This window comes from Neopsephotus bourkii, unplaced genomic scaffold (genome assembly GCF_033783945.1).
Source record: "Neopsephotus bourkii isolate Nb327-2 ecotype Australia unplaced genomic scaffold, CSIRO-AGI_Nbou_v1 NB_659, whole genome shotgun sequence".
Taxonomy (NCBI): domain Eukaryota; kingdom Metazoa; phylum Chordata; class Aves; order Psittaciformes; family Psittacidae; genus Neopsephotus; species Neopsephotus bourkii.
Genome location: NW_026901158.1, coordinates 1902027 through 1928414, shown reverse-complemented (window position 1 = coordinate 1928414; position 26388 = coordinate 1902027). Strand labels below are relative to the sequence as shown.

The 26388-nt window shown below is 46.5% G+C and overlaps 1 protein-coding gene across 3 annotated transcripts; it reads right to left on the bottom strand.

Moving 5' to 3' along the window:
- GSN (gelsolin) lies at positions 1 to 24656 on the bottom strand. Of its 3 annotated transcripts, none has more exons than XM_061352518.1 (17): positions 24520 to 24656; positions 11682 to 11883; positions 10623 to 10777; positions 9352 to 9513; positions 8987 to 9136; positions 8671 to 8760; positions 7649 to 7781; positions 7120 to 7208; positions 6368 to 6583; positions 5629 to 5762; positions 4436 to 4526; positions 3747 to 3917; positions 2695 to 2869; positions 2296 to 2420; positions 1711 to 1788; positions 938 to 998; positions 1 to 474 (listed from the first exon to the last, which is right to left on the bottom strand). In XM_061352518.1, exons 2-17 carry the CDS (start codon positions 11872 to 11874, stop codon positions 305 to 307), a joined length of 2193 nt encoding a protein of 730 aa, XP_061208502.1. In that variant the 5' UTR covers positions 11875 to 11883; positions 24520 to 24656; the 3' UTR covers positions 1 to 304. The 3 variants fall into 3 exon arrangements, with proteins under 3 accessions (XP_061208502.1, XP_061208501.1, XP_061208500.1); XM_061352517.1 differs by lacking the exon at positions 24520 to 24656 and adding an exon at positions 24194 to 24235; XM_061352516.1 differs by lacking the exon at positions 24520 to 24656 and adding an exon at positions 13078 to 13302.
- Between the last annotated feature and the right edge of the window lie 1732 nt (positions 24657 to 26388).

Below are 26388 nucleotides of genomic sequence, written 5' to 3'. Positions count from 1 at the left end.
TTTACTTCTCTAAGGGGTATTTGTTTCAACAAGTTCAAATGTGAGATCTACAGGTTCTGTTTAATGTTTTCCTCTCCATAACAAACCCCACCTTTCCATTCTTCACATATTCCACACAAGCTTTATTGTATTAAATATCATCAAAGCAAGGAGGAGGGTCAGTGACTGGTCATGATTGGTTCTGGTAATTATTGCACAGCTAATCAGCTATTAACAGCATTGCCTGTTCACATGCAGCCTGCAGGAGGACAGGGCTCTTGAAGGCACCAAACTTGCTCCATTTAAGAGAAAGAAACCTGTTACTTTAGACATCCACGTCTGCCATCGCTCTCTGGAGAGGATCCACAGCCCAGTAGTCATCATCCCAGCCCAGGAACCAGCCGGAGAAGGTTGGTGGCTCAAACCCTTGCTTCACCACGGTGACCGGGGTTCTCTTGTCCCGACTGGCTGGGTCGGTTTCAATGTACCGCTTGGCTGGAAGCACACAAGTAGCAGGAAATGTCATGGAGTAAGAGCTGAAATAGCTGAAAAGTGGCTATACAGATGCCAGGGATACAATTTCACATTGTTCATTTAAACAAAAAAACCCAAATTACAGAAGTTTTTACTCCAGTTTTAGCTACACCCATTGGACTGGCACCTGGTTGTAGAAAATGGACACTGGGACAATAAGTCACCATTACAGGGGCAGCCTGCACCCCCCTTGCCCACACAAGAATCCTTTCTCAAGGCTGAGGTTAAGCACAGCATGTCTGAGTACGACACCTCTTTGTGCTGGTCTTAAGGACCCTCCTTGCTTGAGAGATGTGATCTCTTTGATAGAGCATTGAGCTTCATGCTGTGATTAAGATATGTTTCTCAGTAGATTAAATTGCCTGCTTTATGATCAGACAGCAGGGAAATAAGAAACAATTCAGAGAGGATAATGTGACATTACCAGATTTCAACGCCTCAGTTTTCTCCTCTTCTTGGGCATCTTTCCCAATCCATACAAAGACCTAAAGATTAAAAAGACCCATGAATTATTTAGCAACAATCAATCTCTCTGTGAAAGAAAGGATAATTTAGATAAAGTCTCAGTGAACAGAGTATGACAAGAACAAGAACATCCTCATGCTGGTGTGCCTGGGTTGTTGACCTACGTGACTAAAGCTAGTGGCAGATAATGAGCAGTTTCTTGACTGTGTTTTATCTACATCAATTCTAGATACACAAACAAATCATACTGTAGCTTAACATCAGGAAAAGGTAGCAGATATTTGAACATTTTTACATAAAATATAAAAAATTAATCTCAAGTTGGCTTTTGGCTGATGTATGCACAGTCTGTTATTGAAAAATAACAGAAAATGTGTCTGTATCTTGAAGTGCTGAAGCCCAGTGATGGTTCACATTGGGATTCATGTTCTCTCCAGCTGGGCCAAAGATGCTGCCCTTGAGAGGTTCACACTCTAGGGGAGCACATGTGACAAGAGCCTGTTTTCTTCAGTCCTTAAGCTAACCAAAGACATGGCAGGACACCCACTATTTGCTCACATTCAAGAGGTAAATTCTCTTCCATGTCACTAGTGAGATGATTTGTTCTCAGGCCTGAAGATGAAGGGACTCTGTACTACAACAGCTCCTCCAGCTGTTGTAATTTGGGTCTCAGGTTAGAGCTGACCTGTGCATAGTGTTTGCTCCTCTCGTCTTGAGGTCAGTGTGACATACCTGGTCCCATGTGTCAAGGAGCATAACATCATCTGTAGCGAGGTCATCCTGAACCAGTTCTCCAGGAACTTCTTCAATCTGGAAGACAGAAGATTGTGAGGGGCACATTACTGCAAGTTCCATTTTACTTTTCCAGGAGAAACCCAGTTTCACCCCTTACTGGTGAGATGCATTAAGCTGGACACTGCATGTGACCATGCCAGTCAGGCTATATCACAGAAGTGCTTTTACACCACAGAACACAAAATCAGTCTCTGTCCTCCTAGAGAGACCACGTCACTCCCGTGCAGACTTGTGACTGCCTCTTTTTACTTGAAAGATTCACAAGTTAAAATTCGAGGGCTCTGAGTGTGAGTTCTTAACCAGGCTGATGCTGCAGGGAGTAGCTGTGCTGGCACAACAGCACAACACAACTCGCTGCTGTCTCTGCAGCAAAATGGTGCTGGTACTTTCCTTCTGGAGGCAGCACCGCAATGGGAGACAAGGTATAAGGGCCTGTTGGTTGGCTTAAAGCAGACTGGGACAGATTCTCCCAGCTTTGTCAGGAGGATGTTGAATTAATTGGCTGTGCTCTTAGATACTCACAGTGAAGCGTCCACTCTTGTTGGAGCATGCAAAGAGACGAGGGGGATGAGCATCCATCTTCTTGTCCTTCAGCCGGGGGGAGGTACGGTAAGGAGCTTTTCCACCCAAAGCTGCCCAGAAATTAGCTGGAAAAGAGAAAAGACATCCTGCTGCTCCAGCTGCTCTTGGGAACCACAGAGCAGCGTGGTCTGGGTAGGACTTGAAGTACTCTTCTATGTCAGAAAGTCCCAAAGCCCTACAAGCATGAGTATGCTGTTAAACAAAGCAGAGATACTTTGGAGAAGCCCCTCTGTGCCTGTGTCCACCTCTCCTTGTTCTGAGAGACAAAATATCCATGACATAATTCCTGTGAACAAGCAACTACACAGAAACCACCGTGGCCTCTTGTGCCTCCCTCACCTGGCTCTCTGCCCTCAGCAACCTGTACTGGGCGAGCTCCCAGTGTCTTCAGTAGCTCCTGTGCTCCTGATTTCTCAGCATCACTGGCTCCTTGGCCAACCCAGAGGTAAGAAGCAGAGGGAGTTTTCAGGACAAAGGCATCGTTGGAATTCAGCTGACTGGCAGCAGGATCCAGCTGGAAAGAAAGAACATTGCATGTGTTGGGTGCAATTGTCCTCTATGCAGAGCCTGTTATTTCAAGATGAAAATCAGGACCTACTGTTGAATAAACTGCAAACAGACTATTCCATACCAGCATGTAAGGCTTTAAGATACACTGTATATTTGTATCTAAGTGATAAGTTAGATTTACTCATATGAGAAGGATAAATAAACGTGTGTTTCTATTCCACAGATACCTCTGGCCAGTGCCAAGAACGTTTGGATCTGTCATTTTGCCAGTCTTCATGGCTATGGCAGAAGATTTAGGAACTTGCTGGGGGGATCACTGCAGGTACCCCACTGCTGAGGCAGCTCAGTCATTAATGGCATTTCCTCAATGTCAAAAAGGACGTGTCCTCTTGAACTGGAAACCTAGCAAGTTGCTGCAGACATAAACCAGAACTTTTGTCTCTCCTATAGCTACCAGTAAGGGTTTAGACTCTCTTTTGTTGTTGTATCAAAGGAGTGGGGCTCTCAGCCTGTGCTGGCACAAGCTCTGTTTGCACAGAGGATATTTAGCACTTTCTCTCTTTGGCATTGTTGTCACAGGGGATTAGAACAAATCACAACAGCCATATCCTAATGGTTCCAAAGTGTTTGAGGAGTGTCAGAGAGTGCAGGGTGCAGCATCTAGCAGAGAATTAGGAGGAAATGGCTTAAATGTATTTAAGGTGACATTGATTAACTAATTAGAAAAACATGGTTAATATCCATGGAAAAAGAGGACTGTCAATAGCTTGTAAAGTGTGCTTCAGTTTACCCAGAAAGCTCAGTTTGCCCCTTGTTCCGTTCAAAGGGGTCACAGTTCCATCACACCCCACACGAACCACACCAAAGCTGACTCCACATACCTCTACTGCTCTGGTAGCTCCCGAGGTGCTGGATCGCACCTGGAAGAGCCGTGTTTCCGCAGGTGCTGTCTGGCCTCCTGCCCTTGAGGTTCCACCCTTGTACACAATCAAGGGTTTGCCACCAAACATACTCATCAGATGAGGTGGCTCTTTTCCTTGCACCACTCGTTTCTAGAGAAAAAGACACTGCTGTCAGTTCTAAGCCTCATAAGATGTACTAGAAATAGCCCTTACAACCATCTTCCCAGCTGGAATACGGCACCTAGCTGGTCACAGGAGCTGAGCTGTGCCAGCTCATCCTGCCCAGAAACAGAGCAGTGATTAAACCCAGCTCTCCCAGTTGCCGTTTCATTTTAACTGGCCAGTGATCCACTGGCGCAGAGGTAACAAATAACAGCTATAAAACCCTCCTGCCTCATACAGGCCACTTGTAAAGCTTCCTTGTGTAGTAGCTGGCATGTAAGTTGCCTCTTCCTAACTCCTACATCATGGCTGGGTTTTTCCGCTGCACACTGGTATCATGTAACTATACATATCACAGTATCACAGTATCACAGTATGTTAGAGATTGGAAGGGACCTCAAAAGATCATCTAGTCCAGTCCCCCTGCCGGAGCAGGAACATATGTCTTATTTATTCCCATAGTGTGGATTTTGGGAGGGGTGGGGGTGTGTTGTTTGGTTTTTTACCTGCACAGGGCTGCCTCCCAGCTCCTCATCCAGCTGCACTGTGAGGAATGCAGAGGTTGCGATTTCATCTTGAGTGGAATCAGCACCTTGCCTGAGGGAGGAGGCAAAAGCTGAGTTTTACTTTCAGCCCTTCCCCACACACACCCCTGACAGAGATCAAAAGGAGGAGAGGGAAACCCTGGTAACCAAACCTCTGACACTTCATTCAACATGAAGGAGAAATTCATTATCCAGAATTGCAACACAGCGATTACAGAGGGAGATAAGAATGTTTTCTAGATAACAAGCACAGATTCTTTAGTATTCTTTAGTATCTTTATGCCTATCTCTCATTATCTTTCTAGCAGCTAGTTTAAAAACACTGTTGGTACTCTTATCAGGAACTACACATCCTTCCAGTGCCTACAGGGCCTGACAAGAAAGCTGGAGAGAGACTTCTTACAAGGATGTGTAGGGACAGGCCAAGGGGAATGGCTTGAACCAGCCCGAGGGGAGACTGAGCTGAGCTCTTAGGCAGAAGCTCTTCCCTGTGAGGGTGCTGAGGCGCTGGCACAGGGTGCCCAGAGAAGCTGTGGCTGCCCCATCCCTGGCAGTGCTCAAGGCCAGGTTGGACACAGGGGCTTGGAGCAAGCTGCTCCAGTGGAAGAGTCCCTGCTCATGGCAGGGGTTGGAACTGGATGAGCTTTACAGTCCCTTCCAACCCAAACCAGCCTCAGATTCTATGCAGCCCCTACCAGCTGCATCCTTTCTGGTTTCAGTCAGACAGATTTCAGTTAGCCTGTGCCCTCTCTGCCTGCTGAAAAATTCCTTTTTAAGGGCATGCTCTGGGAACTGTAAGTCACAAGCCACCAGCTGAGCTGGCAGAGATCTCCAAACTTCAGTACGGTGGTCTCAAAAGGTGTAGGAACTCTGCGAAAAGAAACAGAGCCTGGTCCAAAGAAGGGAGTAACTACTACTAGGAAAGAAGAAAAGAAACCAAAATGCTAGCAGATAACTCCCCTCATTGTCCCACTTCAAACAAACCATTCCAGACCTCTGGTAGCTTTGTTTGCAAGGGAAGATTATCCAGGGTGAAATTTCATCCCCCACAGATCCTCTGTAAGTGGGAAGCAGCAGTGATCCATTTTCGAAGTGCAATCTCAGCCCCACACAGCCACAGTGCTTCCTGACTTGCATCAGGAAAACTCTCTTACCAGGTGTAAATGATCTGTCCCTGTTTCCCAGCGTGCTGGTAGTTGTACAGGATGATGTAGCTGTCCCCTCCATAGAACTGGCCATAGGTCGAAGGATCCACTGGCACTTTCTCTGAGCCTTCTATTCTCCAAATCTAGAAAAGGAGCAGGAATATTCCGAGTTCAACGGGACAGCAGAAGGAACAGACCTTCCTGACAGGGCTCCAGTGCCTTCCCAAAGCCAGCCTCAAGAAGCTTGCGGTCCTGCAGCCCCATCTGCTGGGGAACGCTGCTAAAAGCCTGGAATTCCACAGCCGGCAGGCGGGGCTGGGCACCTCAGTTTATCCCATTTGGATTCCCCTAAAGCTACTCAGAGAACCGCGGGTCAGGCTGCCAGCACTGATCCCCGTTCTGCGCCTGACGTGAGCATTTCTATTTCTTTCAGTCAGATAGGTCAAAAATGGAGCTTTTCAGCTTTACTGGAGACTTCCCAAGTCTAACACTGGCTCTGATCTCTCTGTGGGCTTCTGGACAGGGCTCAGCCCTTTTACCCTTCACCATCGCTTCTGTGTGCAAATGCATGTGTCCAGGTACACGAGGTAGGAGCTCTGAGACGATCACCCACCACGCTTGTGATGGCAACAGCAAGAATAACCAGGAGGAGGAGGAATGAGAAGTGTGGGTCCATTCTTGCAGGAATGCCACCAAGCAGCAAAGAAAATTCTGGAAACCTTCCCAAAGGAATTCTAACACTGCTCACCTGTTTCCTGCCTGAGCCATCATCCTCCATCCCGTGCTGGGCAGCCATGGCCTTGGAGGTGTGCAGAGTGGCAGCATCAAAAGGTACCTTCTCAATCCTGGCAACGTGACCAGACACATAAGCCTGTCCCAGTCCTTCTGTCTGGTCCTTGTCCCGCCAGTTCTTGAAGAACTGCTTAAACAGAGGTGTCTCACCACTCTCAGGGAGGACTTGGATCTGAAACAAATGAGCCAGCCCATCAGGAGCCAGTGGTACTCAGTCTTTAAGCCTCTCCAAACTATCCAACCAGCTGTAGGATAGGAAGGTCCAAACTATCACAACCAGCTGTATGGGTTTCAACACACCACAGGGTGCAGAGTCAGAACTCAGAGTCAGTCTGAGTTCTAAGAAGGCTGAAGGGGTGTTAAGCCTTTAGAATGAGCCCCCTCAGAACAAGAAGGGCAGGTTTATCTACAACTTCTCTTTCTTACTCTTTGGAGAGAGGTCATGGAAAAGAGGATCTTTTCCAAGAGGAAGAAGTGTTAAATAGTAGTTCTATTGGGGTCAATGCTATTTCCAGGACAGTGTTAGCCCAGGAGCAAGCAACACTGCAGCATTGCCCTGCAGAAGAGCAGATCACCCAAAACAGGAGCCAGTTGAAAGACTGCTTGTGACATTTCACATGATCTGTGCTCTGGAGTCAGTGGCCTGTGTGGAAGAACAATAGCCCCAGTGCTGTCTGGGATCAGCCACAGGGGGACTGCATGTCCTACCTGGGTGTGTTTCGGGTAACCCATCTTATCAATGAACTCAGAAGCTGTTTTCAGCGCTGCCTTCTTCTCTTCAGAGTTGGCATTCTTGCCTTTAATGAAAACAGAGAGAAAAGAGGTCAGAGTTCTGCATAGCCAAAGAAGAAACTGTCCCAGGAACCTTTTGCAACAGCAGAAGGGCTCAGCCTTCCAGCCACATGATGCCACATTGAACAATTGTCATTTGCTATCTCTTTTATGCCTTTTGTGGTGGCTGAGAGCCCACAGTTGCCTTTCTACTTATGATACTGTTTTTTCCTTCCTGGTTCCCAGGACCCTCACTTTAATCCTCTACACTAAAGACCCTGTACCTCAGCACACAGCATTTCAGATGCGAGTGCTGTTCTGAGATATTTAATGCTATCCAAACTTGCCCTGAAGGCACCACCACCATCAGGTGTACACCCCTTCCCAGCTTGAAAGAAACAGGGACCAGTAACTGGATAAAGATCCTGTGCTCGTACAACCAGCTTCGCCTGCATCTCTATGGTACCTTTCCAAACAAAGATCTTTCCATCTGTGCCATGGTCCAGAATGAAGCAGTCATCTGTGTTCAGGGCTGCCTGGGAGAAGGGATTCTCATCTGCCACCAGGGAGACTGCCATGTTGCCGGCCCCATTGGAGACCTGTGACAGGAGAGCACAGAGATTGGATAAGGCACCATCCGTTCCCCTTCAGCTCTATGGCCATAGTCCAGAACTTGAAGAGTAGAAGGGAAATAAATTTGAATGCATTGGCTGCTTCAGGCACTATTGTTTTGCAAACAGGATACCTTTGACACAGCAGCAGTACGACAAAAACATAACACGCTGAAGATTTCAAGTATTACAAGCAAAGCAGGGGGGATCAAAGAAAGACTGATGCAAAATGGTAAAGATCTTTGGTGCACAAGCCAAGAAATAGCTACTAAAGCAAACCAACTGCACTCAAGAACTGGAGGGGACAATCTTGTGAAGAGGCCTCCCTCTGTCAAGTGGGTTTAATAGCCCGAGCTCCTGCACTTACTAATGGATAAAGATCCACATTACAAACCATCTTTGCAGATACTCACCACATGAATAGAGACTGCTGCAGAGAAGACTTAGACACTCTTCTGCACTTATACCAGCTGATGGCAAATGTTACCTTCCCAGTCATTGCTTTATCATGCTTACTGGATGTACAAAGGGGTAGACCCTGGTTCTCAGGCTCACTATTTCTAGTTCTATCCTGTCATCTTCATAAGACAATGCCTGATAACACAAAGGAAAACTCCCTTTTCCCCCCATTCATTTCACATTCTACCTTTCCCTCAAAAATTCCTGGAAGTCAAAGGTGGTGATAAAGACAACAGAAATCCTGTGGGTATGCAGTGTACACAAGCACGGTTCACATAAAACCTCATAAAAAGCTAACAGCAGAGTGAGGGAGAATTAGGGCTCGGGTTAGTACAGCTCCTCTCTGCTGTTCCACCTCCACTGAATTGCACAAGCATCACCCCTTCTGCACAAGGTTATTTGTGGGGCCTCCTGTTACCTTGTAGAGCTTAGCCAGCTTTCTGTTGGCGGTATCAATTTTGGCATCATCGGGAACTCCTGCTGGCAAACTGGGCTTTGGTCCCAGAACCTGTGAGAGAGAGAAAACCCATTACCAGCCAGGCCAAGAGGATCTCTGCATCCCAGGTACTCCAGCCACAAGAACATGGGGAAGAAACTTCCAGATCAACAACAGCAAAAACACTCTAATGTCCCAGCATCTGCATTGAGTGTTTATACCACTAACTTCATCTGACTGAGCCCTTCCACACCCCACTCTTCCCCCTCCAGCACAGACAAATGGACAAGTGAATAACCTGAAGCATTTCCTCCCGCTCTGATCCTTCCTCTGAGACATAGACCTTGGCACGACCATTCCGCTCATTGTCCCGAATCCCCTTGGCCAGCACAGTGGCCTTCAGCCGTTCCTGGCGGTTGCTGTTGGAGCCACACCACTGAAAGATGTTCTGAGGGAAAAGAGAAAGACCATGTAGCTGTCAGAGCATTAACAACCCCCTCTCTATAGAGGAAAAGGGAGCATGGCTGGGTTTGAAAGATGTGAGATTAGCTAAACGGTGTTTCAGAATGCTCAACACCATGGGAGAAAAGGTCCTTACATGAACTAACCAGACATCTCCTGCCCCTGGAAGTCAGCTAAACCTGGCTCTTCTGTGGTACTTACACTGCCGAGGTCAAGGATGAAACAGTCCCCTGTGTTGAAGCTCTCCCAGGTCACAGGGACCTCTGTTGCTCGGACTGCTCGCCTGCCCTTGACCTGCAGGAGCCTCTGCACAGTCACTTCATTGGGAACCACGTGTCTGAAGCCAGAAGCCACACCACCAGCCTAAGGGAAAGCAAAAGAACAACAATTCATACTGGGCTGTGGCTTCAGAAAAGATGAAAATCCTACTGATTTGGTACCAGTGAGCGGGTTTCGCCTCTCACAGGGAAGAGGGGCAGCAGCAGAGAGAGCTGGTGTGGCCAGGCTGAGCTTTTGAATAGCATATATCTACCAATACATCCCAGTGATCCATTCCCATAGCGTGTAAGGGACACTGACACAATACAGCTGGAGGTCTCCAAATTCGAAGATCATCAGTAAACTGAGGTATTAATAGGATTTAATAGGACTGGTGGTGTGAAGAATATATTTCCTTACATATTATGTGTCCTCCCTAGCAGAAATTACCCCAGCCTCAGGATTTACCTTCTCTGCTGCTAAAGAGACACTTGGAATTACTCATCAATGTGGGACCCATATCAGTTATCCTCAAAAAAAGCACAACCAAATTCAAATGAAGGAAAATAACAACAAACAAGTGGCGAACACAGAAACTAGAAAAACCAGAAAAGTGTTAGACATGAGGAAGTGTCAGCACTTTGCAAGAGTCTGACCTGATATCACTTCCCTTGTGCCACTGGGTTCCTATTCTTGTTTGTTTTGACTTCTTCTATCCCACTTCACTGCACTGGCATCAACAAGTAACTCCCACTACTATTCGCCTGCTTTACCAAAGCATTATGTATGCTAAGGAAGTGGGCTAAGCAGAGAATAAGGTTGGGAAGGTCAAACTCTCTTATACAAGTGGGAAGATACTGAATCTACTGGGTGGGTGTTTCCCAGTAACTTGGATTGCTGTTTCCTAAACTCATTCCAGACGCTGTGGGACTGTTCTTTCCTCTGCTTCTCAAAGAAAAACAAAACCTCGATTCCTAAACTTTCCTGGGGCTTTGCTTGTGTATTATTCATTCAGCCAAAGCTCTCCCACTGGGACCTGCTGTCCTCCGCCCTGTCAGCTCCAGCTCATTGAAAACATCTGGTTGAGAATGGCTTTTAAAAGCAACTGGAAAAAGGGCAATTCTCATTCTCGTGAGAATTGGGCAGTGGGCAGGATGCCATTTCTTGCAAACTGGATTCAGCCTGGTTGTGTAAAGACCCCAGTCATCACCTACCTTGTACTTGATGCCAGACTTGAAGTACCCCAGGAAAGTTGAGGACTCATGGCCTTGCACCTCCCGATGCTGAACAGCCTTTCCGTGAAGGTAGTCATCCATCTGGACAGTGAATATGGCAGCTGCTCCACGCTCATCTTGAGAGCTTTCATCTCCTAAGAAATTAAACGGCAACAGCTTGGAGGGAATGCAGGGATTCTGCCTCTACATCCAGCTGTGCAAAACACCTGGGAGAAGGCAGGTTACAGGGAAGGTCAGTTTCCAGGAAGATCTGCAGAATAGCTATTTCCAAACTTTTCTAACAATGTCCCCAAAGAGCTGTATAAGCTCTGTGTTTACTGGCAGGCTTGAAATGTCATTGTAACTGCTGCAGCCCCACTGCTTCACAGCTGCCTCTTTCACAGGCATCATTCACTTTTTTTGGCCATTTTACCTTGTCTTGGAAGGAAACTTGCTATGGAGCAGACAAATAAATCTGCAGGAAGATATTATCGGGTTTTATGAAGCTGTATACACCAGTAGGAGACCGGTTCCACCAGTTCTGGAGCTCTTTGATGTGGAAAACCTATTGACAGATGGCAGATATGACAATCTACCATGCAAGTATCTTACCCAACTTCACCTGTGATATTGTCAGAGTCTGGTTTTGTAGGAGGAAGCCTTGCCATGTTACTCAGTGATATTTACTGCAGAGGGCCAGTTAAGGAGGTCTGAACTTCAGGGGGAAAAATCCCACTCATTGTGTCAGGAGGAAAACAACTGATCCTCATCCTTTCCAAGAGAAAGGATCTCAGCCACCCCTTCATCTGAGATCTTGTCTGCTCCGTGAGCCTCTGTCATCTTGATCAGAAAAAGCTATTTCCAGGTACAGAGATGACTGTACTCACTGCTGCACAAACCACTTCAAATATTTAAGGCAAGCAGCACTACAAACTGTGTTCTCACCATGCTGCCAGTTCTGCTTTTCATCTCCTTGGGTAACACCAGATAAGGCTGGTGTAGTGAGAGGAACGGAGCTTACTTTGGGCTCCTGCAGCAGGGGCATTCCACCAGACCTACCTAACCAGAAGTGCAGGTCGTACTGGAGGTTCCCACTCCGCTGTTTGATGGTGTTCAGCACCAGGTAGGAATCTCCTGTGAAGAAGTCTCCATACAGATTTTTTGGCACTGGTACCAAATCAAATTTCTCAACCCTCCAGATCTGCAGGCCGGGTTCCTTCCCAGCCTTCGCAAACTCAGCGTGCTCCACCATGCTGACAGGCTGGGGACAAGACAGAGAACGCTGTTCAATATGCATAGTATGAGGAGGTGCATGTTTAAACCATAAACTTGTGATCTCATAAGTATTGTTCCAGACAACAAGTGCAAAGCTTGCTTTTCTCTTGCACTAAATTTTGAATAAAGAAGTAAAAAAAGCAGGGGAGGGGGATATCCCTCTCAATCTTCACTTCCAATCAAGTCTAATTCCTTGCTTATTCCCAACTTACTCTTTCCTAGACTCTTTTCTCTGTTGGTTTTTTTGTTGTTGTTGGTTTTACCTACCTCTTGATTTTACTCTATTTTCTTTACTAATTTATAGCTTCCCAGTATGGCACATAAGTGAAAGACTAATTCCCTTGCTGACTGTTCTTCCTATAAATGCTGCATAGCATTCAAGACTGTAGGAAACAAACCCCTTTTACCTCTGCCTGTCGTACATCTTGCACAGGCATTATTTACAGGTTTCCTAAAACCTGTGTGATCTTACCCAGCTCTTCCTGGAAGATGTTGTGAATCCCATCAAAGAGCTGGGTAACGCACAGTTTGCTTAATCTCTTCTGCCATGTTACTTCAGTACTTTTGTGTAACTGCTCCCTTCTAGGAACTAGGTATATACACAATACCCTGTCCTAAGGACACTGCAATTTAGGTTTAGCATGTGCACTGTCATACTTACACAATGTATTAACAAGATGCAATCCTATTTTTAACAAACATAATGAGCAGTTTTATATACGACAAAATAATTTGCTCTGGTAACACTGAAAGGAAATAAAACATTTCTGTTGTATTGCAAAGGAAGTTTGTCTGTACATCACAGCATGCCTTGGAGTGTCAGACAACAGGGAATGAAAATACATTAGAAGCATCCAGGATTTTGACAAGGAAGATAGTTCACAGCAGCTGATGGACAAAAGTACAATATGCTCAGGTTTCAAGGCAGAAATAAAGAGTGTTACAAACTAGAAAGCAAAATAGCAAGTAAGCTACCAAAGTGATTTTTACGCTGAAATCAGGTATCTAAGATGGAAAGTAATGAACTTTATCATCACGATTCCAGCCAGGCTGACTTCATTTCTCCCAGATTCCCACTATAACATTGGACAAACTCCTTACAAACAGCTAAAAGAGAGAGTGACTTTTGTAAGTAATAGAAAAACAGAAGTTTTCAATGTTTGTGATGTTAATCACTTACCACAGCTGAAAGCACAACAGCTGCTGTAACAACATATCCAAGCCCTGCAACAGACATGGAGCTAACACAGCTCAGCTTCAGAGCCACTGTGCAGAAAACGGTGAGAAAAATGTAACTGAAGTCCTGTTTGCCCATTTCTAACAGTAAATGGGCTTCTCCCTTCTCCCACAGAAGCTGCAGGGAGCCCCTCTCCTGCTCCCTCCTCTTGCTGCTGCAAAGATGAACCGCAGAAGCCAATCTTTTATCAGGGACAAACACACCCACCCCGTCTGCAATACAGGGGCGTAACATGTTTGTGCAAACAGTCCTCTTGGAAGTCTCAGAGACTCCTTCAGCCATTTACAGATGCCTGATCCCAGTGGGCAATAACTCCAGACAATATGCTATCCATTACAGCCAACACTGGGATTACATTCCAACAAGCCAAACATCTAGTCATAGGGCCAATGAGAGAGGGAGAAATTAAGAGACATCAGCAAGAGAGGCACTATTTTGTCAGCTGAAAACTGGAAAGTTGTTGGGATGCAAAGGAACAGAAAGGCTGTTCCAGATGGCAAGGGCTGCAGAGAGGTTGATTTTGGAGATGAGAAGAATAGATAAGCACTGAAAGGATACAACTGAATAACCCGAGGGTGGAGGGAATACACCCGCATCTCTCTGAGCTTCTCAGAGCAGCAAGAGGTAAAATTTGGCATGTGCTTTGTGTATCTGCATCAGAATACAATCACCACACAGGCTACTGTCACAGTAATGCACTGAGGGGTTCTGAGATGGAATGGTGTTATTTCAGCTCACATGTTAGCAAAAGGGCAACAGAAGTCTGGGTGGTGACAGAACAAGAGCTAATTCTGTAATTTCACAACCAAATATTTCTGAGGGTGTAGCAAGACCCCATGACAGGATTAGAACAGCTTTCAAACCTATTCAGTTCAACGTAGTCACTGCACAAGATGGCTGATAGTGGCAAAAATGATGTGCCACCAGTAAAGACCTTGTGCTTCCAACTTGTCCCACACTTCAGCAACCAGTCTGTTACGTTTCCCAAGTGTCTGTAGTAAACTGTGTAGTGAACTTCACACTCTTAACACCGCGGGAACAGCCCTATGCTCTTACCAAGGATGGAAGGACTCTGCAAGGTGCATCAAGGTGTCTGTCACACAGCACCCAGCAAACACTGCACAGGGACCTCCCCAAACCTTCGTTCTGGTATGTGGCTATGAATATGCAGGAAGATCAAACAGGAATGATAGCAGCAACAAACTAATGCCTGCAGGAGTTGTGCTGCTGGTTATCCTATTGCTCTTAACACACCCAGGAATGAATTACTGACAGTCTGTGGTTCCCACTTTGAGAATCTCTCAAAGAAGCTTAAATGAGAAGCCAAGTCCCCCACCTGCAGAAGTCCACAACAAAACTTCCATGAAGGAAAGAGCAGCCCCACTTTGTGCTCTTTCCACTGTCATTGAGAATATTTTCCTTCTCTCTCCCATTAGAACACTCTGCTTCTCTGCTGTCCAAACTGATGCAGTTTGTTTTGAAATGGACCTTGGCAAACTCTGATTTAGTCAAGGCACATTTGGAAATATCACTGGAAATTCTCAAAGTGAAATAGATCACAGAAACAATGGCTTGGGCTTGCTGGTGTTTCCAAGCCTGTGAAGGAAGTTCAGCATGTCAGAGGTCTGAGACCCAGGGAGAAAAATGTTGGAACTCAGGGAATCCAGCTGTGAAAGACTTCTGCAGCTGCAGCACACCCAGAGCAGGATGAGTGGATTGCACAACATTAGAAAGAGATGGGTCCCTTCCAAATGGAAAAGTACTTTGGACTTTTTATTAATAAACACCTGTATAGTGCCACACTTAGGCAAACTTCACAGACTGAGGGCAAAAAGACTGGGATAATCTTTGCTGGCATCCCCTTCTAGGATATATTGTGATCTGCAAGTATATATTTAAAAGCATATATGATATTTTGGAAAACCGATTTATTTGGTCTTCTAATTAACTTGGCATTTGCTGTAACTTTCCCTCAGTCCAAGCCTGCGTTGCCAACTAGCTGCAGGGTGTAAATCTGGGCAAAAAGAGGGAGTGAGGGCTACAACTGATAAATTGCATTTTATCGTGTTCTTGGTAAAAACTAGTGTGAAACATATTTGAGGGGAGGAAGTGGAATATACTCCAGCAGCTGGGATGGTTTATTATTGCTGTCAGCAAATGGTGCGTTGTTAAACCAAGCCACAGCAATCTGTGCTCTGGCTGTTTTAGTGAGGGCGTATGCCAGGTGGAATTGCCAGGACCATACCAAAAAGGATGTTCTTCTGGAGACTTGGTAAAGGGACTTTCAAGCTGATGTTAATAAAACTGTCCAGCTTAGTCACAGAAAGGGTGCTCTGCAGAGCCAACATCTTATGCAAAGGAAAGTTATTTAAGGCAAAAAAGGATAGGGCTTGGACTACAGGATTTCAGCGCAGATGGATCAGCTAAATGACACTTGGTTGCACAATGATAAAAACAAGAACTTGAGAAAAGAAGCCCAATGATTTGAGCAAAAGTGGAAGAAAACAACTTATTATGGTAACCAGATGTGCAGCGAACAGAGTCACGACAGGCCCAGCTGAGAAAGGCACAAGATAGGGACTGCCCTATAGGCATGATCACAAGGATACACCCCCTGCTTACCAAACACAGAACACAGGAGGCTGTAGGTGAGGGGAGCTGACCCTGTGCCAAGGTCTGCGTCTGGCTCACAGATCAGTGGCAGAATTTAGAGGCTGCTTCTTCAGGGAAGTGTTAAATGATTTTCCTGAGGCTGGAAGCTGCTGCCTAAGAGCAAAGGTCACAAACCTGCTCTAGTGGAAGGTGTCCCTGCCCATGGCAGGGGGGTGGAACTAGATGAGCCTTAAGGTCCCTTCCAACACAAACCATTCCACGATTCTATGATTCTATGAAAAGGCACAGAGACCATGCAGTCCCTCTGCTCAGCAAACCTGACACTGTTGCCCCCTTGTGCATCCTCTCTGCCATGATGCTGTTGAAAGCCCTCACAGCTGCTGCTTCCACTACCTGGATGGGCAATTGGACAAGTGAAAAACTGCTGGTAAAAATAGTGGGTAAAAAAAGAAATAAGTGCATTTAAATAGACCCAGCTGTAATGGTATCTTCGTATTACGAAGGAAAAAGGCAATTTAAGTGAGTATTTACGTGAAACAGAGAAACCCAGAAGTGTGATCAGTACATTAACAACATCCTGGTTTAAAAGCAACAGTGCTTGTAGGGGCAAGGGGCTTCTTTTTATTTATCTCACAATGCATCAGAAAGAGACCTCCATCTCCCTCACATTTAAAATAAAGTCCAGCAGTTCACCTCCTTGCAGCTTTTATTCACTAATTGGCTGCTTACAAGAGAAAAATTAGCATAACATTCCTTATGGAGCTCCAGTTGATTTATGGCAGTTCACCCATGTATATACCCACAAACAAGGTAAGGACTTACCTGCAGAGGGCTGCTCAGCAAAGCTTGGCTGAACTAAAGGAGACTGAAAGAAGTGGTGGGAGACCAGAGCACCAGGTGGTTGTTCTCATTTACAGCTCCAGTGTCTAGTTCATGACAGGTTCAGATAATTTGTCTAAACACACTGCATAAACAAAGCCCACACAGGAAGCTCTGCAGCCAGCACAACATCACACCACACAGTATCTAAACCACCTGCTGCTTGCTTCTGGAACCACTTCTGCATTTCTAGAGGGCAAACGCTGTTCTTTTATTTTAGTGGATAATACTTGCAGAGCATCAAAATAACTTGCAAATACAGACTGAACTGCTAAAATATGGGGGGAACAGTAAATCTTAGTAGAGTCTGTATCCACACTACAGTCATGCTGCAAAAATGCTTCTTGTGCACCAATCCTCATTGTACCTAGAGGGCAGTCATTTGCATTTCCACCAGCTAACTCTCTCCTTCCTGCTATTTATTTGCAAAAATTGCCAGGAGGATACAGGCAGCTCCATAGAAATGACAGTATATCTTCTCAGGAACAGAAAGACTCGCTTGCCTCCCAGCACTCCAGGCCTCCTATATCAAGCACCAGAAGCAGTAAATCGCCACTGCATTTCTGCTGCAACAGGAAAACCATAAGTCATTGTGTTTTGCAAATGGTTCAGACCTACTGGCACCATCTAGACCAACGGAACCGACAGGTTGCAACACTCCAAGAGTAAGAGCTGCATTCTCCAGATCACCATCTGAAATAATGACACTGACAAAACCAAATGAAGTTACATGCTTGCTTCAGGTTTAGCTCTATGCTGTAGTAGAATCTACACTTTCTGACTACCTACACAGCCATCTGATTTTAGTCTGATCTTTCACCAGACCTGTAAAAACTGGGATGAATTTACAAGGACTGGGAGAGCGAACACTACAAAATCATTCAAGTTCTGACAATAAAAAACTCCGGACATGATGCTGCATAAAACAGAGAAGGAAGGCAATTCAGCACAGTATTAACAGCTGATGATAGTGCATAGTAAAAACTGAGATACTTCTCTGTTCCTTATAGCCTCTTGTCAAAACAGTATATATTAAGACTAACTCCTAATAACTCTACAGTAAACCACTGAAAATAAACCTGGTAGGACTTCAGCTTTATTGCCAAGGTGACAGGCACTGAGAAATACCTAAGATAATAGATTAGATCAGTTTTCAGTCTTTAAACAGCCCTAAACTCATCTACACATAAACCTAAAAACAATCCTTTCCCTTCCATGCCTCAAAGAGCAAGTAAACAAAGCTTATTTGGGACAAGAAAACATAGGCACAGAGGAGCCTCCACCTACCCTAGCCATAGTGACTCCACAAGCTATTTCAGTTCCCTGTATGAGAAACACAGTTAATGGCATTCCTAGCAGCTACATCTGAACAGACACTGCCAGCCACAAATCCAAAAATGCAACCTGGCATTCTCTCTTCAGCATCTCCATTTAAAATACACATCTGATTCCAATAAGAACTCGGATCAACAGTCCCAGACACAAAGTACGGCATTATCTGTACAACTGGCAAGTAAGGTTTGCATTCATAAGTTAAAATTCCTCCTAAACCACTTTAGCACACCCAGATGATTTACTGTTCACTTTTTCCAGCTGTTTGGTTGCAGTATGAGTCATGTCGGTTCTATTCTGGTCTCTACCTTTTGTATATGATCCACTTTTCAAACACAGAGGATTCAATGCACCAAGGCTCAAAACTTCAACACAAAAGCCCGAGTTTCTTCTCAGTTGCAGTGCTGTAAATTGGGCAGATTATTATTTACACAGGAGAAACCTTTGGAGAATATCCAGGTCTCCCATCTGAAACACACCCAGAGACAATCTGCTGATATGATCACCTGCTTAAAGGCCCTACCCTAAGAGCACACATGGGAGCTGAATCATGCACTTAAATATACACAGCACAGATAAGTGTGGAGCAGTGGAAACCACTGACTACCTTCATTCATCTGTGAGCAAAAATGAATCCTGAATTACAGTCAGACACAAATCATTGTTCAGTTCTGAAAGCATGTCTTAAAGGAGTGCTTATACAACCCATAAAACATAATCCAGTGCATTAAAATACAACTACCAGCCCATATTATGTCCCATAGAGAGATCTGGTGGTGACAGCCAAGACACACCAAGGGAAGCAGTGAAGACATGCCTGCGGTCAGCTGCAGGGAAATGACACAGATGTTCTTCCTCAAGTCACCAGGTCCTGACTGTGTACAGGGGAAACCATCTGCAACTTTATGCAAACTGGTTTTCTCCTGATAACTAGCCAATACATTCCCCTTTAGCACAGAGGCTTGTTCCACCCATTATCCACAAACCAAAGAACAGACTAATACATTACCAAAGAAGAAGGGCTGGAAACTAGAAGAGATGGCCTAAAATGAGTGCAGAAGGGAAGCACAACACATGGCCTTGCACTGTAGGTGTAGCACCAGACACAGTTGAGCAGGAGAAGGGACTTACAATAAGCCATTACTACACATACAACAAGGTCAAGAGAAGTACATGGAAATATTAGGGTTGAGTACATTTGTGAGTAAAAAGCACAAATGACTTTTTGTGTCATGCCACACTGATGCAGCACAGCACGTCCCAGTCCTACAGCAGCCCTCCATGGGCCCAGGAGCCCGGGCTGACTGCACAGAAACCCTGCCAAGGTGAGCTCCTGCCTTCCAAATCAGCTCCACACAGAACTTGCCTTCCCATCTCAAAAACCTCTGAGAGACATGAAGCAAGTCAGAATTAATAGAAATGAGTTCACTCAATATACATTCAATAATCAAAGTCCTGCTTCTAGGTCAGGGACAATGATCAGAACATGAGGCATAGGTGAGATTGCAGCCGCTGCAGGGGCTTGGTACCTGCATTTACCTGCTGACAGGCAAAAGAGACAGACTTGCTATGATCAAAGCTTGCTCCAGTCCTGCACCCAGCACACACAAGTGCAGGCACCTTCTGCACATCTCCAGCATCCTCCTCCTCCTCAGGAGCACTCAGAGGAGACAGGACTCCCCCATTTCACATGAAGTGATTTTGTTCACAAACACCCAATTCTGAGTAAATCAACCTGGAGACACGCAGAGTTCTTAGAGTTTCTCTTTCCACCTTGCTTTCAGTTCTCCTGACATACACAGATGTGGCCACTGCATTGATGACTCTGGCCTGAAGAGATAGAACTTCTCACGAACACTGTTTTCAGCTCCAAACACAGCAGCCACAATCCCTGTGCCAGCACCACAGCCTTGGCAGGAGGAGCACCCGGCTCCCATCGCTGCTGCGCACATCACAAGAGGGCAATGCTATAAACAGAAATGTCTTCTTCCTCATAGCAACGGCATTAATAGAGGAGCATTTATTTTACTTATTTTTAGCAGGATTCAGGCTTCAGTGTTGAGGAACCACAAGCATTCTCAGACAGCCTGAAAGAAGAGAAAGTCTTCATGGCAATAGCTCCCATTGCAGCAGCCTCCATCTACTCTGAAAGATCCCTGTATGATTCATTTCCTCCAGTGTTTTAAAGATGCTGTTTTGAACTGTAGCTGTAATTTTAGTGTGTGTGGAAACATTCAGTAAATAACATATGTTTAAACTTTGGGTTTGGATTGCATCCCACTGACTGACTAGCTCCTAATAGGAACAGTTGTCTCTCTCAATTGTGTTGGGACATCAGCAGAGATCAGTTCCAGCTCTTCAGGTTCTCAGTGGGAGGTGAATGAAAGACAAAAGAGGAGAGGAAGGGAAAGACTGAAAACACAGCCCGTAGTCAGGAAAGAACACTCTGAAATGAGTAAAAGAAGAAAAATGATCTTCAGAGTCCATATGATCCCAAATTCTGATAAAAAAATCCTGACAACCTGGTTGGAATATCCTGACTGAGGATGCTGTTACTCACTAAGTCCCTGTTCAATGCAAGGTGGAGAAAAACAAAACACAACCTAAAACAAAGGCTGTTCTCAGAGGGGAGTGTGAGCAGGCAGAAATCTCCCAAAAACCAACCAAACCAACCGCTCCACCAGCAGCAGCACCACCAGCTCCCTCAGCACAGTGTCAGTGATTCCACATGGCTATTTCACTCTGGCATTTTCAGGTTGCCAAGCACTGCAAAGCACCCCAGGAAAGAGCTGGTAGAGCTCTATCTAACTCCACTAATGTCAGAGCTCTGTTTAACCTTATAAATCAGTGGATAATCAGGGATGAATACCTGGCAGTTCTGCCAAGAGTCCAACTCTTACTATTAAAGGCTGCTGCTTCCTTTCCTAACTTTTCTGACCATACTTTCCTTCACTGAGCAGGTGGGAAGTGCTGAAAGTTGACATCTTATGAGCACTGTTTGATCTGATTTCACCCATGATGGGATTTAACAGTGGCATATTATCAGGCAGCTCTCTTCCAGTGCCTTGGACGCACACCCAGATCAGCAGACAACGTACTCTGTACCATGATGGATGTAACAGCATTTGTGGTACTGCAATAGAAGCATTCCCTGCCATGACCAGGCAGGAGCAGCAGCATAGCTGTATCTGGAAGGTACAAACATATCAGTGTGTGTACAAAAAAGTCACCTCTTATACCTGCTAGGTTGGCATATTTCCAGCTAGGTGTAAGCAGCCTGATGAATCTTCTGTGCAGTCGGTGTACTGTTGCTATCAGGAAGCTGAAGACTGGAGGATGGAGTGTAAATACGGGAAACCTGCCAATGTCTGTGACTTCTTGAAGCAGAGGTGAGGCAGAGGCACATCCTCTGAAATCCAGGTGCAATAAAGTCTATTCAGACCCTCCTACCACCAGTTCATTCACTCTAATTCTCCTCACTTTTTAAGGAAATAAATATCTTCAACACAAGAAATCCCTCATCACATCAGTCCTCACAAGGATGAACCTGGGGAAAACTGTCCAGGCATTTTTCCATTCCATAGCCTTTGTCTAAACATCTGCTGTGAGCTGCCCTCAGAGACATGGAGGAACCAGCACGACAGCCTCTCCTCTCCTCTCCTGTGCCCCAAGAACTGCATGTGGCTGTGTTGCCTTTCACAGTGCCATTGTTTTGTGGAGCCTCCTGCAGAAACATACTTCACAAACTGACAAAGCACAGTTTTAGGCTCAATAGCTGTGCACTATCCCCACCTAGGGAGTTTCTGTCTGGTAGGGAAAAACAGTTCCAGCATGGCTCGCAGCTGAGAATTCCAGCAAGAGTACTGCTTTTATGGGGAAAGAATTAATAATCCAGAGCATCTCTTTTGAATTCCCTTAGTCCTTCTTAAGGTCTGAAGCGATTAATGATTAAGAGACTGAAAAGACAAGGACTTGAGCTGATGCTGCAAGAAGCAGAACAAACGACATGACAGAAATACACAAAGAGATAAGCTGCACAAAAAAGAACTTGAGGTTTTCTTCTTAACGTAAAGCCTCAGTGACCTTTGAAAGAGTGGCTTTCACAAGACATCTTTTGAGTCTTGAGTTTAAGAGGATTCAAAAGAGATTACAAGTGGACATATCAAACAACAATATATACAATTTTCAGTTTAAGTTTTGAGAAGGGATATCAAGGACCTGGTTTGGAGACTCAGCCAACCTTTTGTCAACAGAAATAATACCCAACTTGTTACTGGCAAACTGCCTGTCTCAGAATCCCCTGCCTTTTCATGGAAAGCATTTGAAGCAACCAGGCAGAGACATATTCAGAACTCGATTATTCACACAGCAATTCCCAAGTGCTGTAAAAGTGAACAAAAACCAAGAGCAGCTGCTTCTTCCTAGACAGTAGTTGGTTATTGTGCCTAAGCTACTTTGTAAACGTGTGTAAGCAGGTTCTGCTCTACTGCAACTGATCTGCAACTTGATCCCTTCAGCTCATATTGAAAAAACAAGAAAAGAAAAACCCTCACCCTGTTTCTTTTGGTGTCGGGATTCCAAAGCAACACTGAGAAACGGCTAGTTTATGAAGCTGCATATTCCTGTGCAACACCCTCTTTCACACATGTGCTACTCAGTAGCAACACTAATGTCTGAGACTGGAATTAAAATGGAAAGCTTGTATTTGCAAAGTGAGTTGAAAGTAGATATAAATCTGGGTAATAAAATGCGTCACAGTGCTATTCTAAGAACGGTTTAGTTCCCACTGGGACTCTCTAAAGCACCCAACCTACAATAAAAACTTACTTTATCTGAACATGGGGTGCAGGAAAGCACTGGCTCAGTCCATGTCCTGGAAAACAGATCACTGCTGCTGCTTGCCCTGTCAGAAAGCTCTTACCTCTCCTCTTCAGAGGAGCACTTAGTGACACCACTGACCACGCTATGGACTCAGCAAGCAGCTGAAGCACTCAGAGAGCACAAAAAGCATCTACAAACCCAGCCTTGTACTGGAACACGTCAGCAGCCAGGCTTTCAGCTGGAGCTGGCAGCAATCCCCCTTGGTAACATTATCAAACCATGAGACTCAGTTGTGGATCGCTATCTCACATCCCTGCTCTGGCGATGAAAGGAACAAATTCACAAACGGGTTGGATTTGTGCCTGTAAAATCAAAGCTGAAACTAGCAGTAGTGTTTTTGCTTTGTCACCCTTTACACATTCAGAAGCAGCCAAAGATTGATGGCTGGTTCAATTTCCCCAGTGTTTTCCCCACGGAATTGGAATTTCATCCAGCTGGAGAAAGCCTCCACTCTTCTGAGAGCAGGAGACGCTCTCCTGGGGACACTGCAGGTACTCAGCTCTCACTAAAACAAGTTGTTACCTAAACACTCAAGACAACCACTAGAAAATCCCGTCCCTTATTTAAACATATAACATTCAAGAAGTTCACCATCCACCTACATCACTGATGCAGCATCTACAATTCCTGCCCTATCTTCACACTGACTGCCAGTGAAACCCGTGGAGCTGGACTTCTCACTGCTCCAGCAACTCAGGCCTGTGGCAGGGCCTGTCGATGGTACAGATAAACTAACACTGGCACTTCGGGTTGGTGTGTATGTGCAGAGGTTGGCTTCCTCATTATCCACCCTGGAGTTCAATCCGGAGCCTGAACCCACACCCAGCACACACGGACTGGGGCGAGCAGCAGCTGTGAAACAGGGTTGAGTGCTGCTCCGCTCTGCGAGTGGTATGGGTTAAACTTGGATCTCTCACCTCTTAGTAGGGACTATGGAACAAACTATCTCACAGACAAGATGAGAGAAGCCAGTTGCAATAGCCAAGGTTGTGCGAGACCTATTCCTCGGTACTCGGGTTTCACTTCCTTTGCCCAGATGGATGTTATATACTGAATTCTGTAAAACAGTTTGAGAAACCCAAAGGACGTGTAAGGAACCCCCAACCCCACTCGGCTCCAGAGTAGGACACCCTAAGCTGAGCCATGCCAGACCCCAGGAAAGGAAAACTTTCGCTGATAAACTTGCATCATGCAGAAAGTTGGTAGTGGAAAATGGAAATTGTAATGATCAGTAAGAAAAATAAAAGACTTGAGGGGAAACAATGCCAGTATCATCCTTGTTAGCAAAGTCGGGGGGTTTTACATCCAAAAGCATTACATTCAAAGCAGTTTTATTCAAAGAGGATCTACTTACTAATGAGGCCTCCTTGAAACAAGTCATCCCCATAACTTTTTTTTTTAAACACTCTTCCTAGGAAACATTTTAAATATGTTTTAAGTGCCTACATTTTTTTAATTTCTACTCAGAGTTTTCAAACATTCTCCCCCCCAGCAATGAACAACCCAAACAAACCCCTGCTGCTCCCACCACTAAGGTGCCCCTCTCACGGGCACCCGCCCAACCCCGCTCCTCGGAACGCTCCCAGGGCCCAGCCCGGCCGCTCCCCGGTACCTCGGCCCCTCCTTCCCCTGGGTCTGCCACCGACACGCTCTCCGCCTCCACCGGGCGGGCTAACGCACCGAGCCAAGCTCTCCGAAGCACGGGGACTGTTACACTGCGGCACCGCTAACTTCGAGGCTTCGCGCTGCTGGAAGTCCCGGAGCCCAGCCGCCGTCCCCGCTGATCCCGCTGCAGGAAACGCGCCGAGCCGGGACCCAGCCGCCCGCTCCTGCGCCGGGCTGACAACCTCGGGGCACCGCGCCCGCCTCCCCCCCCGCCGCGGCAGCCGGAGGATCTCGAAGGGATCCTCTCTACAACCCGACCCTACCTGATGCCGGCGTTCGCGGGACAGAAGCAGCTGCCGGGAGCCGGGCGGGGCCGGGCGGGGCAGGGCAGGGCCGGGCAGCCTCGGGGGCGGACCACGGCGCTCCCCCGCCCTGCTGCGCGCCGCCAGGGGGCGCGGCTGCCGGTACCGGCCCGGAGCGGCCCCGGGTCTAAGGGAGGAGCGGCCCCGGTACCGGCCGTGCGCTGCCCCAGCCCCGGGCCACCATTGTGTTGTACGCGTGTCACCCCAGCCTCCGCACGGCCCGGCCTCCCCCGGCTCCTGCGGCCTCCCCACTGCGCCGGGGCGGATGGAGGGAGAGGTTGTTCCTTCCTTCCCTTTCTCACACACAGTGGGCAGCTCAGACAGTGCCGGGAGGTGACAAGGCGCCATCCTGGTGCCCGGACGGGGAAACATCCCGCCAGGCAAATCTGGGGTTCCTGTACCCCTCATCTCCCTCCAGGCTGGCGGCCCCGTGCCTCCCTCTGCTCCCAGAGGAACAAGGAGAGCCTTGAGCCGGCCAGACAAAGCAGCCCTTCATTGCCGTGCCCTGGGAGGCTCCGTAGCTGCCCCCGCTCCAGGGGGGCAGTGGTGCTGGTTCTCAAAACTGGGAGACAAAGCGGGAGATGAAGGCACAGTGAGTGCTGTGAGGCCAGGGCTGTCACCTCATGAGCAGCTCCCACAGGGCCACCCAAAGCCCTGGCTGTGGGATTTTGGTTGTGAGCACCCACAAGGCCAATGCCTGTTTGCAGGGCTGGTGTAGGATGATGGCAGCTTGTCTCTGAAATCCAGTTCATAGAACCACCAGAATGGTTTGTGTTGGAAGCGCCCTGAAAGCTCCTCCAGCTCCAACCCCTGCCACGGGCAGGGACCCCTTCCACTGGAGCAGTTTGCTCCAAGCCCCTGTGTCCAACCTGGCCTTGAGCACTGCCAGGGATGGGGCAGCCACAGCTTCTCTGGGCACCCTGTGCCAGCTCCTCAGCACCCTCACAGGGAAGAACTCACTGACAAGATCAGAGGTACGGTCATGTTGTCATATCAGCCAGGAAAAGCCCACAACAGCCTTCAAAAGGCTGACAGTGCTATTTCGCAGACACTTCTATTGCTGTAACAGTATTTTGTTTGGTGCTAAGATATAAGCTACTCGCTAAATGACACATACAAGCTTGAACACAGCATTGAGGATTAACCTAAAGAGCTGAACCAGACACAAGAGTTGAAACGTGATCTCCAAAATAAGCCAGATAAAGCCAATACAGCTCAGCTTTAACTCCACTCAGGATAAGAGGAGTCATGCTGAGCTCTGACCCCAGCAGCTGGTGTCACACACTTCCATTTTGTGCTTCCATTCCCTGCCATCAGTGAAATGCAATATTAACAGAATCCGGGTGATCTGCATCTACTTACACCCCAAATACAGTTGGCACAAATTTTCTTATTAATCAGTTTAATTGGAAGCTTTGAGATTGCATACATGCCACTGAAAACACCATTTGGGATGACCTATTGACAAGAGATGAAGACTTAAAAGAAACAATACTAAAAAAGAGATAAAGGAACTAAAAAAAGCCCAACACAATTGGCCACAGTGACATTTCTACAGACACCACAAACTGAAATGGTGAGA

What these genes read in the sequence shown, in the direction of transcription:
- GSN (XM_061352516.1), bottom strand. Translation starts at nt 13,212, where the DNA reads ATGGGCAAACAGGACTTCAGTTACATTTTTCTCACCGTTTTCTGCACA. An exon ending in ACAAGAGTGGACGCTTCACT is followed by an intron (nt 1,789 to 2,295) that starts GTGAGTATCTAA and finishes TCTGTCTTCCAG; the next exon opens with ATTGAAGAAGTTCCTGGAGA. An exon ending in TCCTTGACACATGGGACCAG is followed by an intron (nt 999 to 1,710) that starts GTATGTCACACT and finishes TTTAATCTTTAG; the next exon opens with GTCTTTGTATGGATTGGGAA.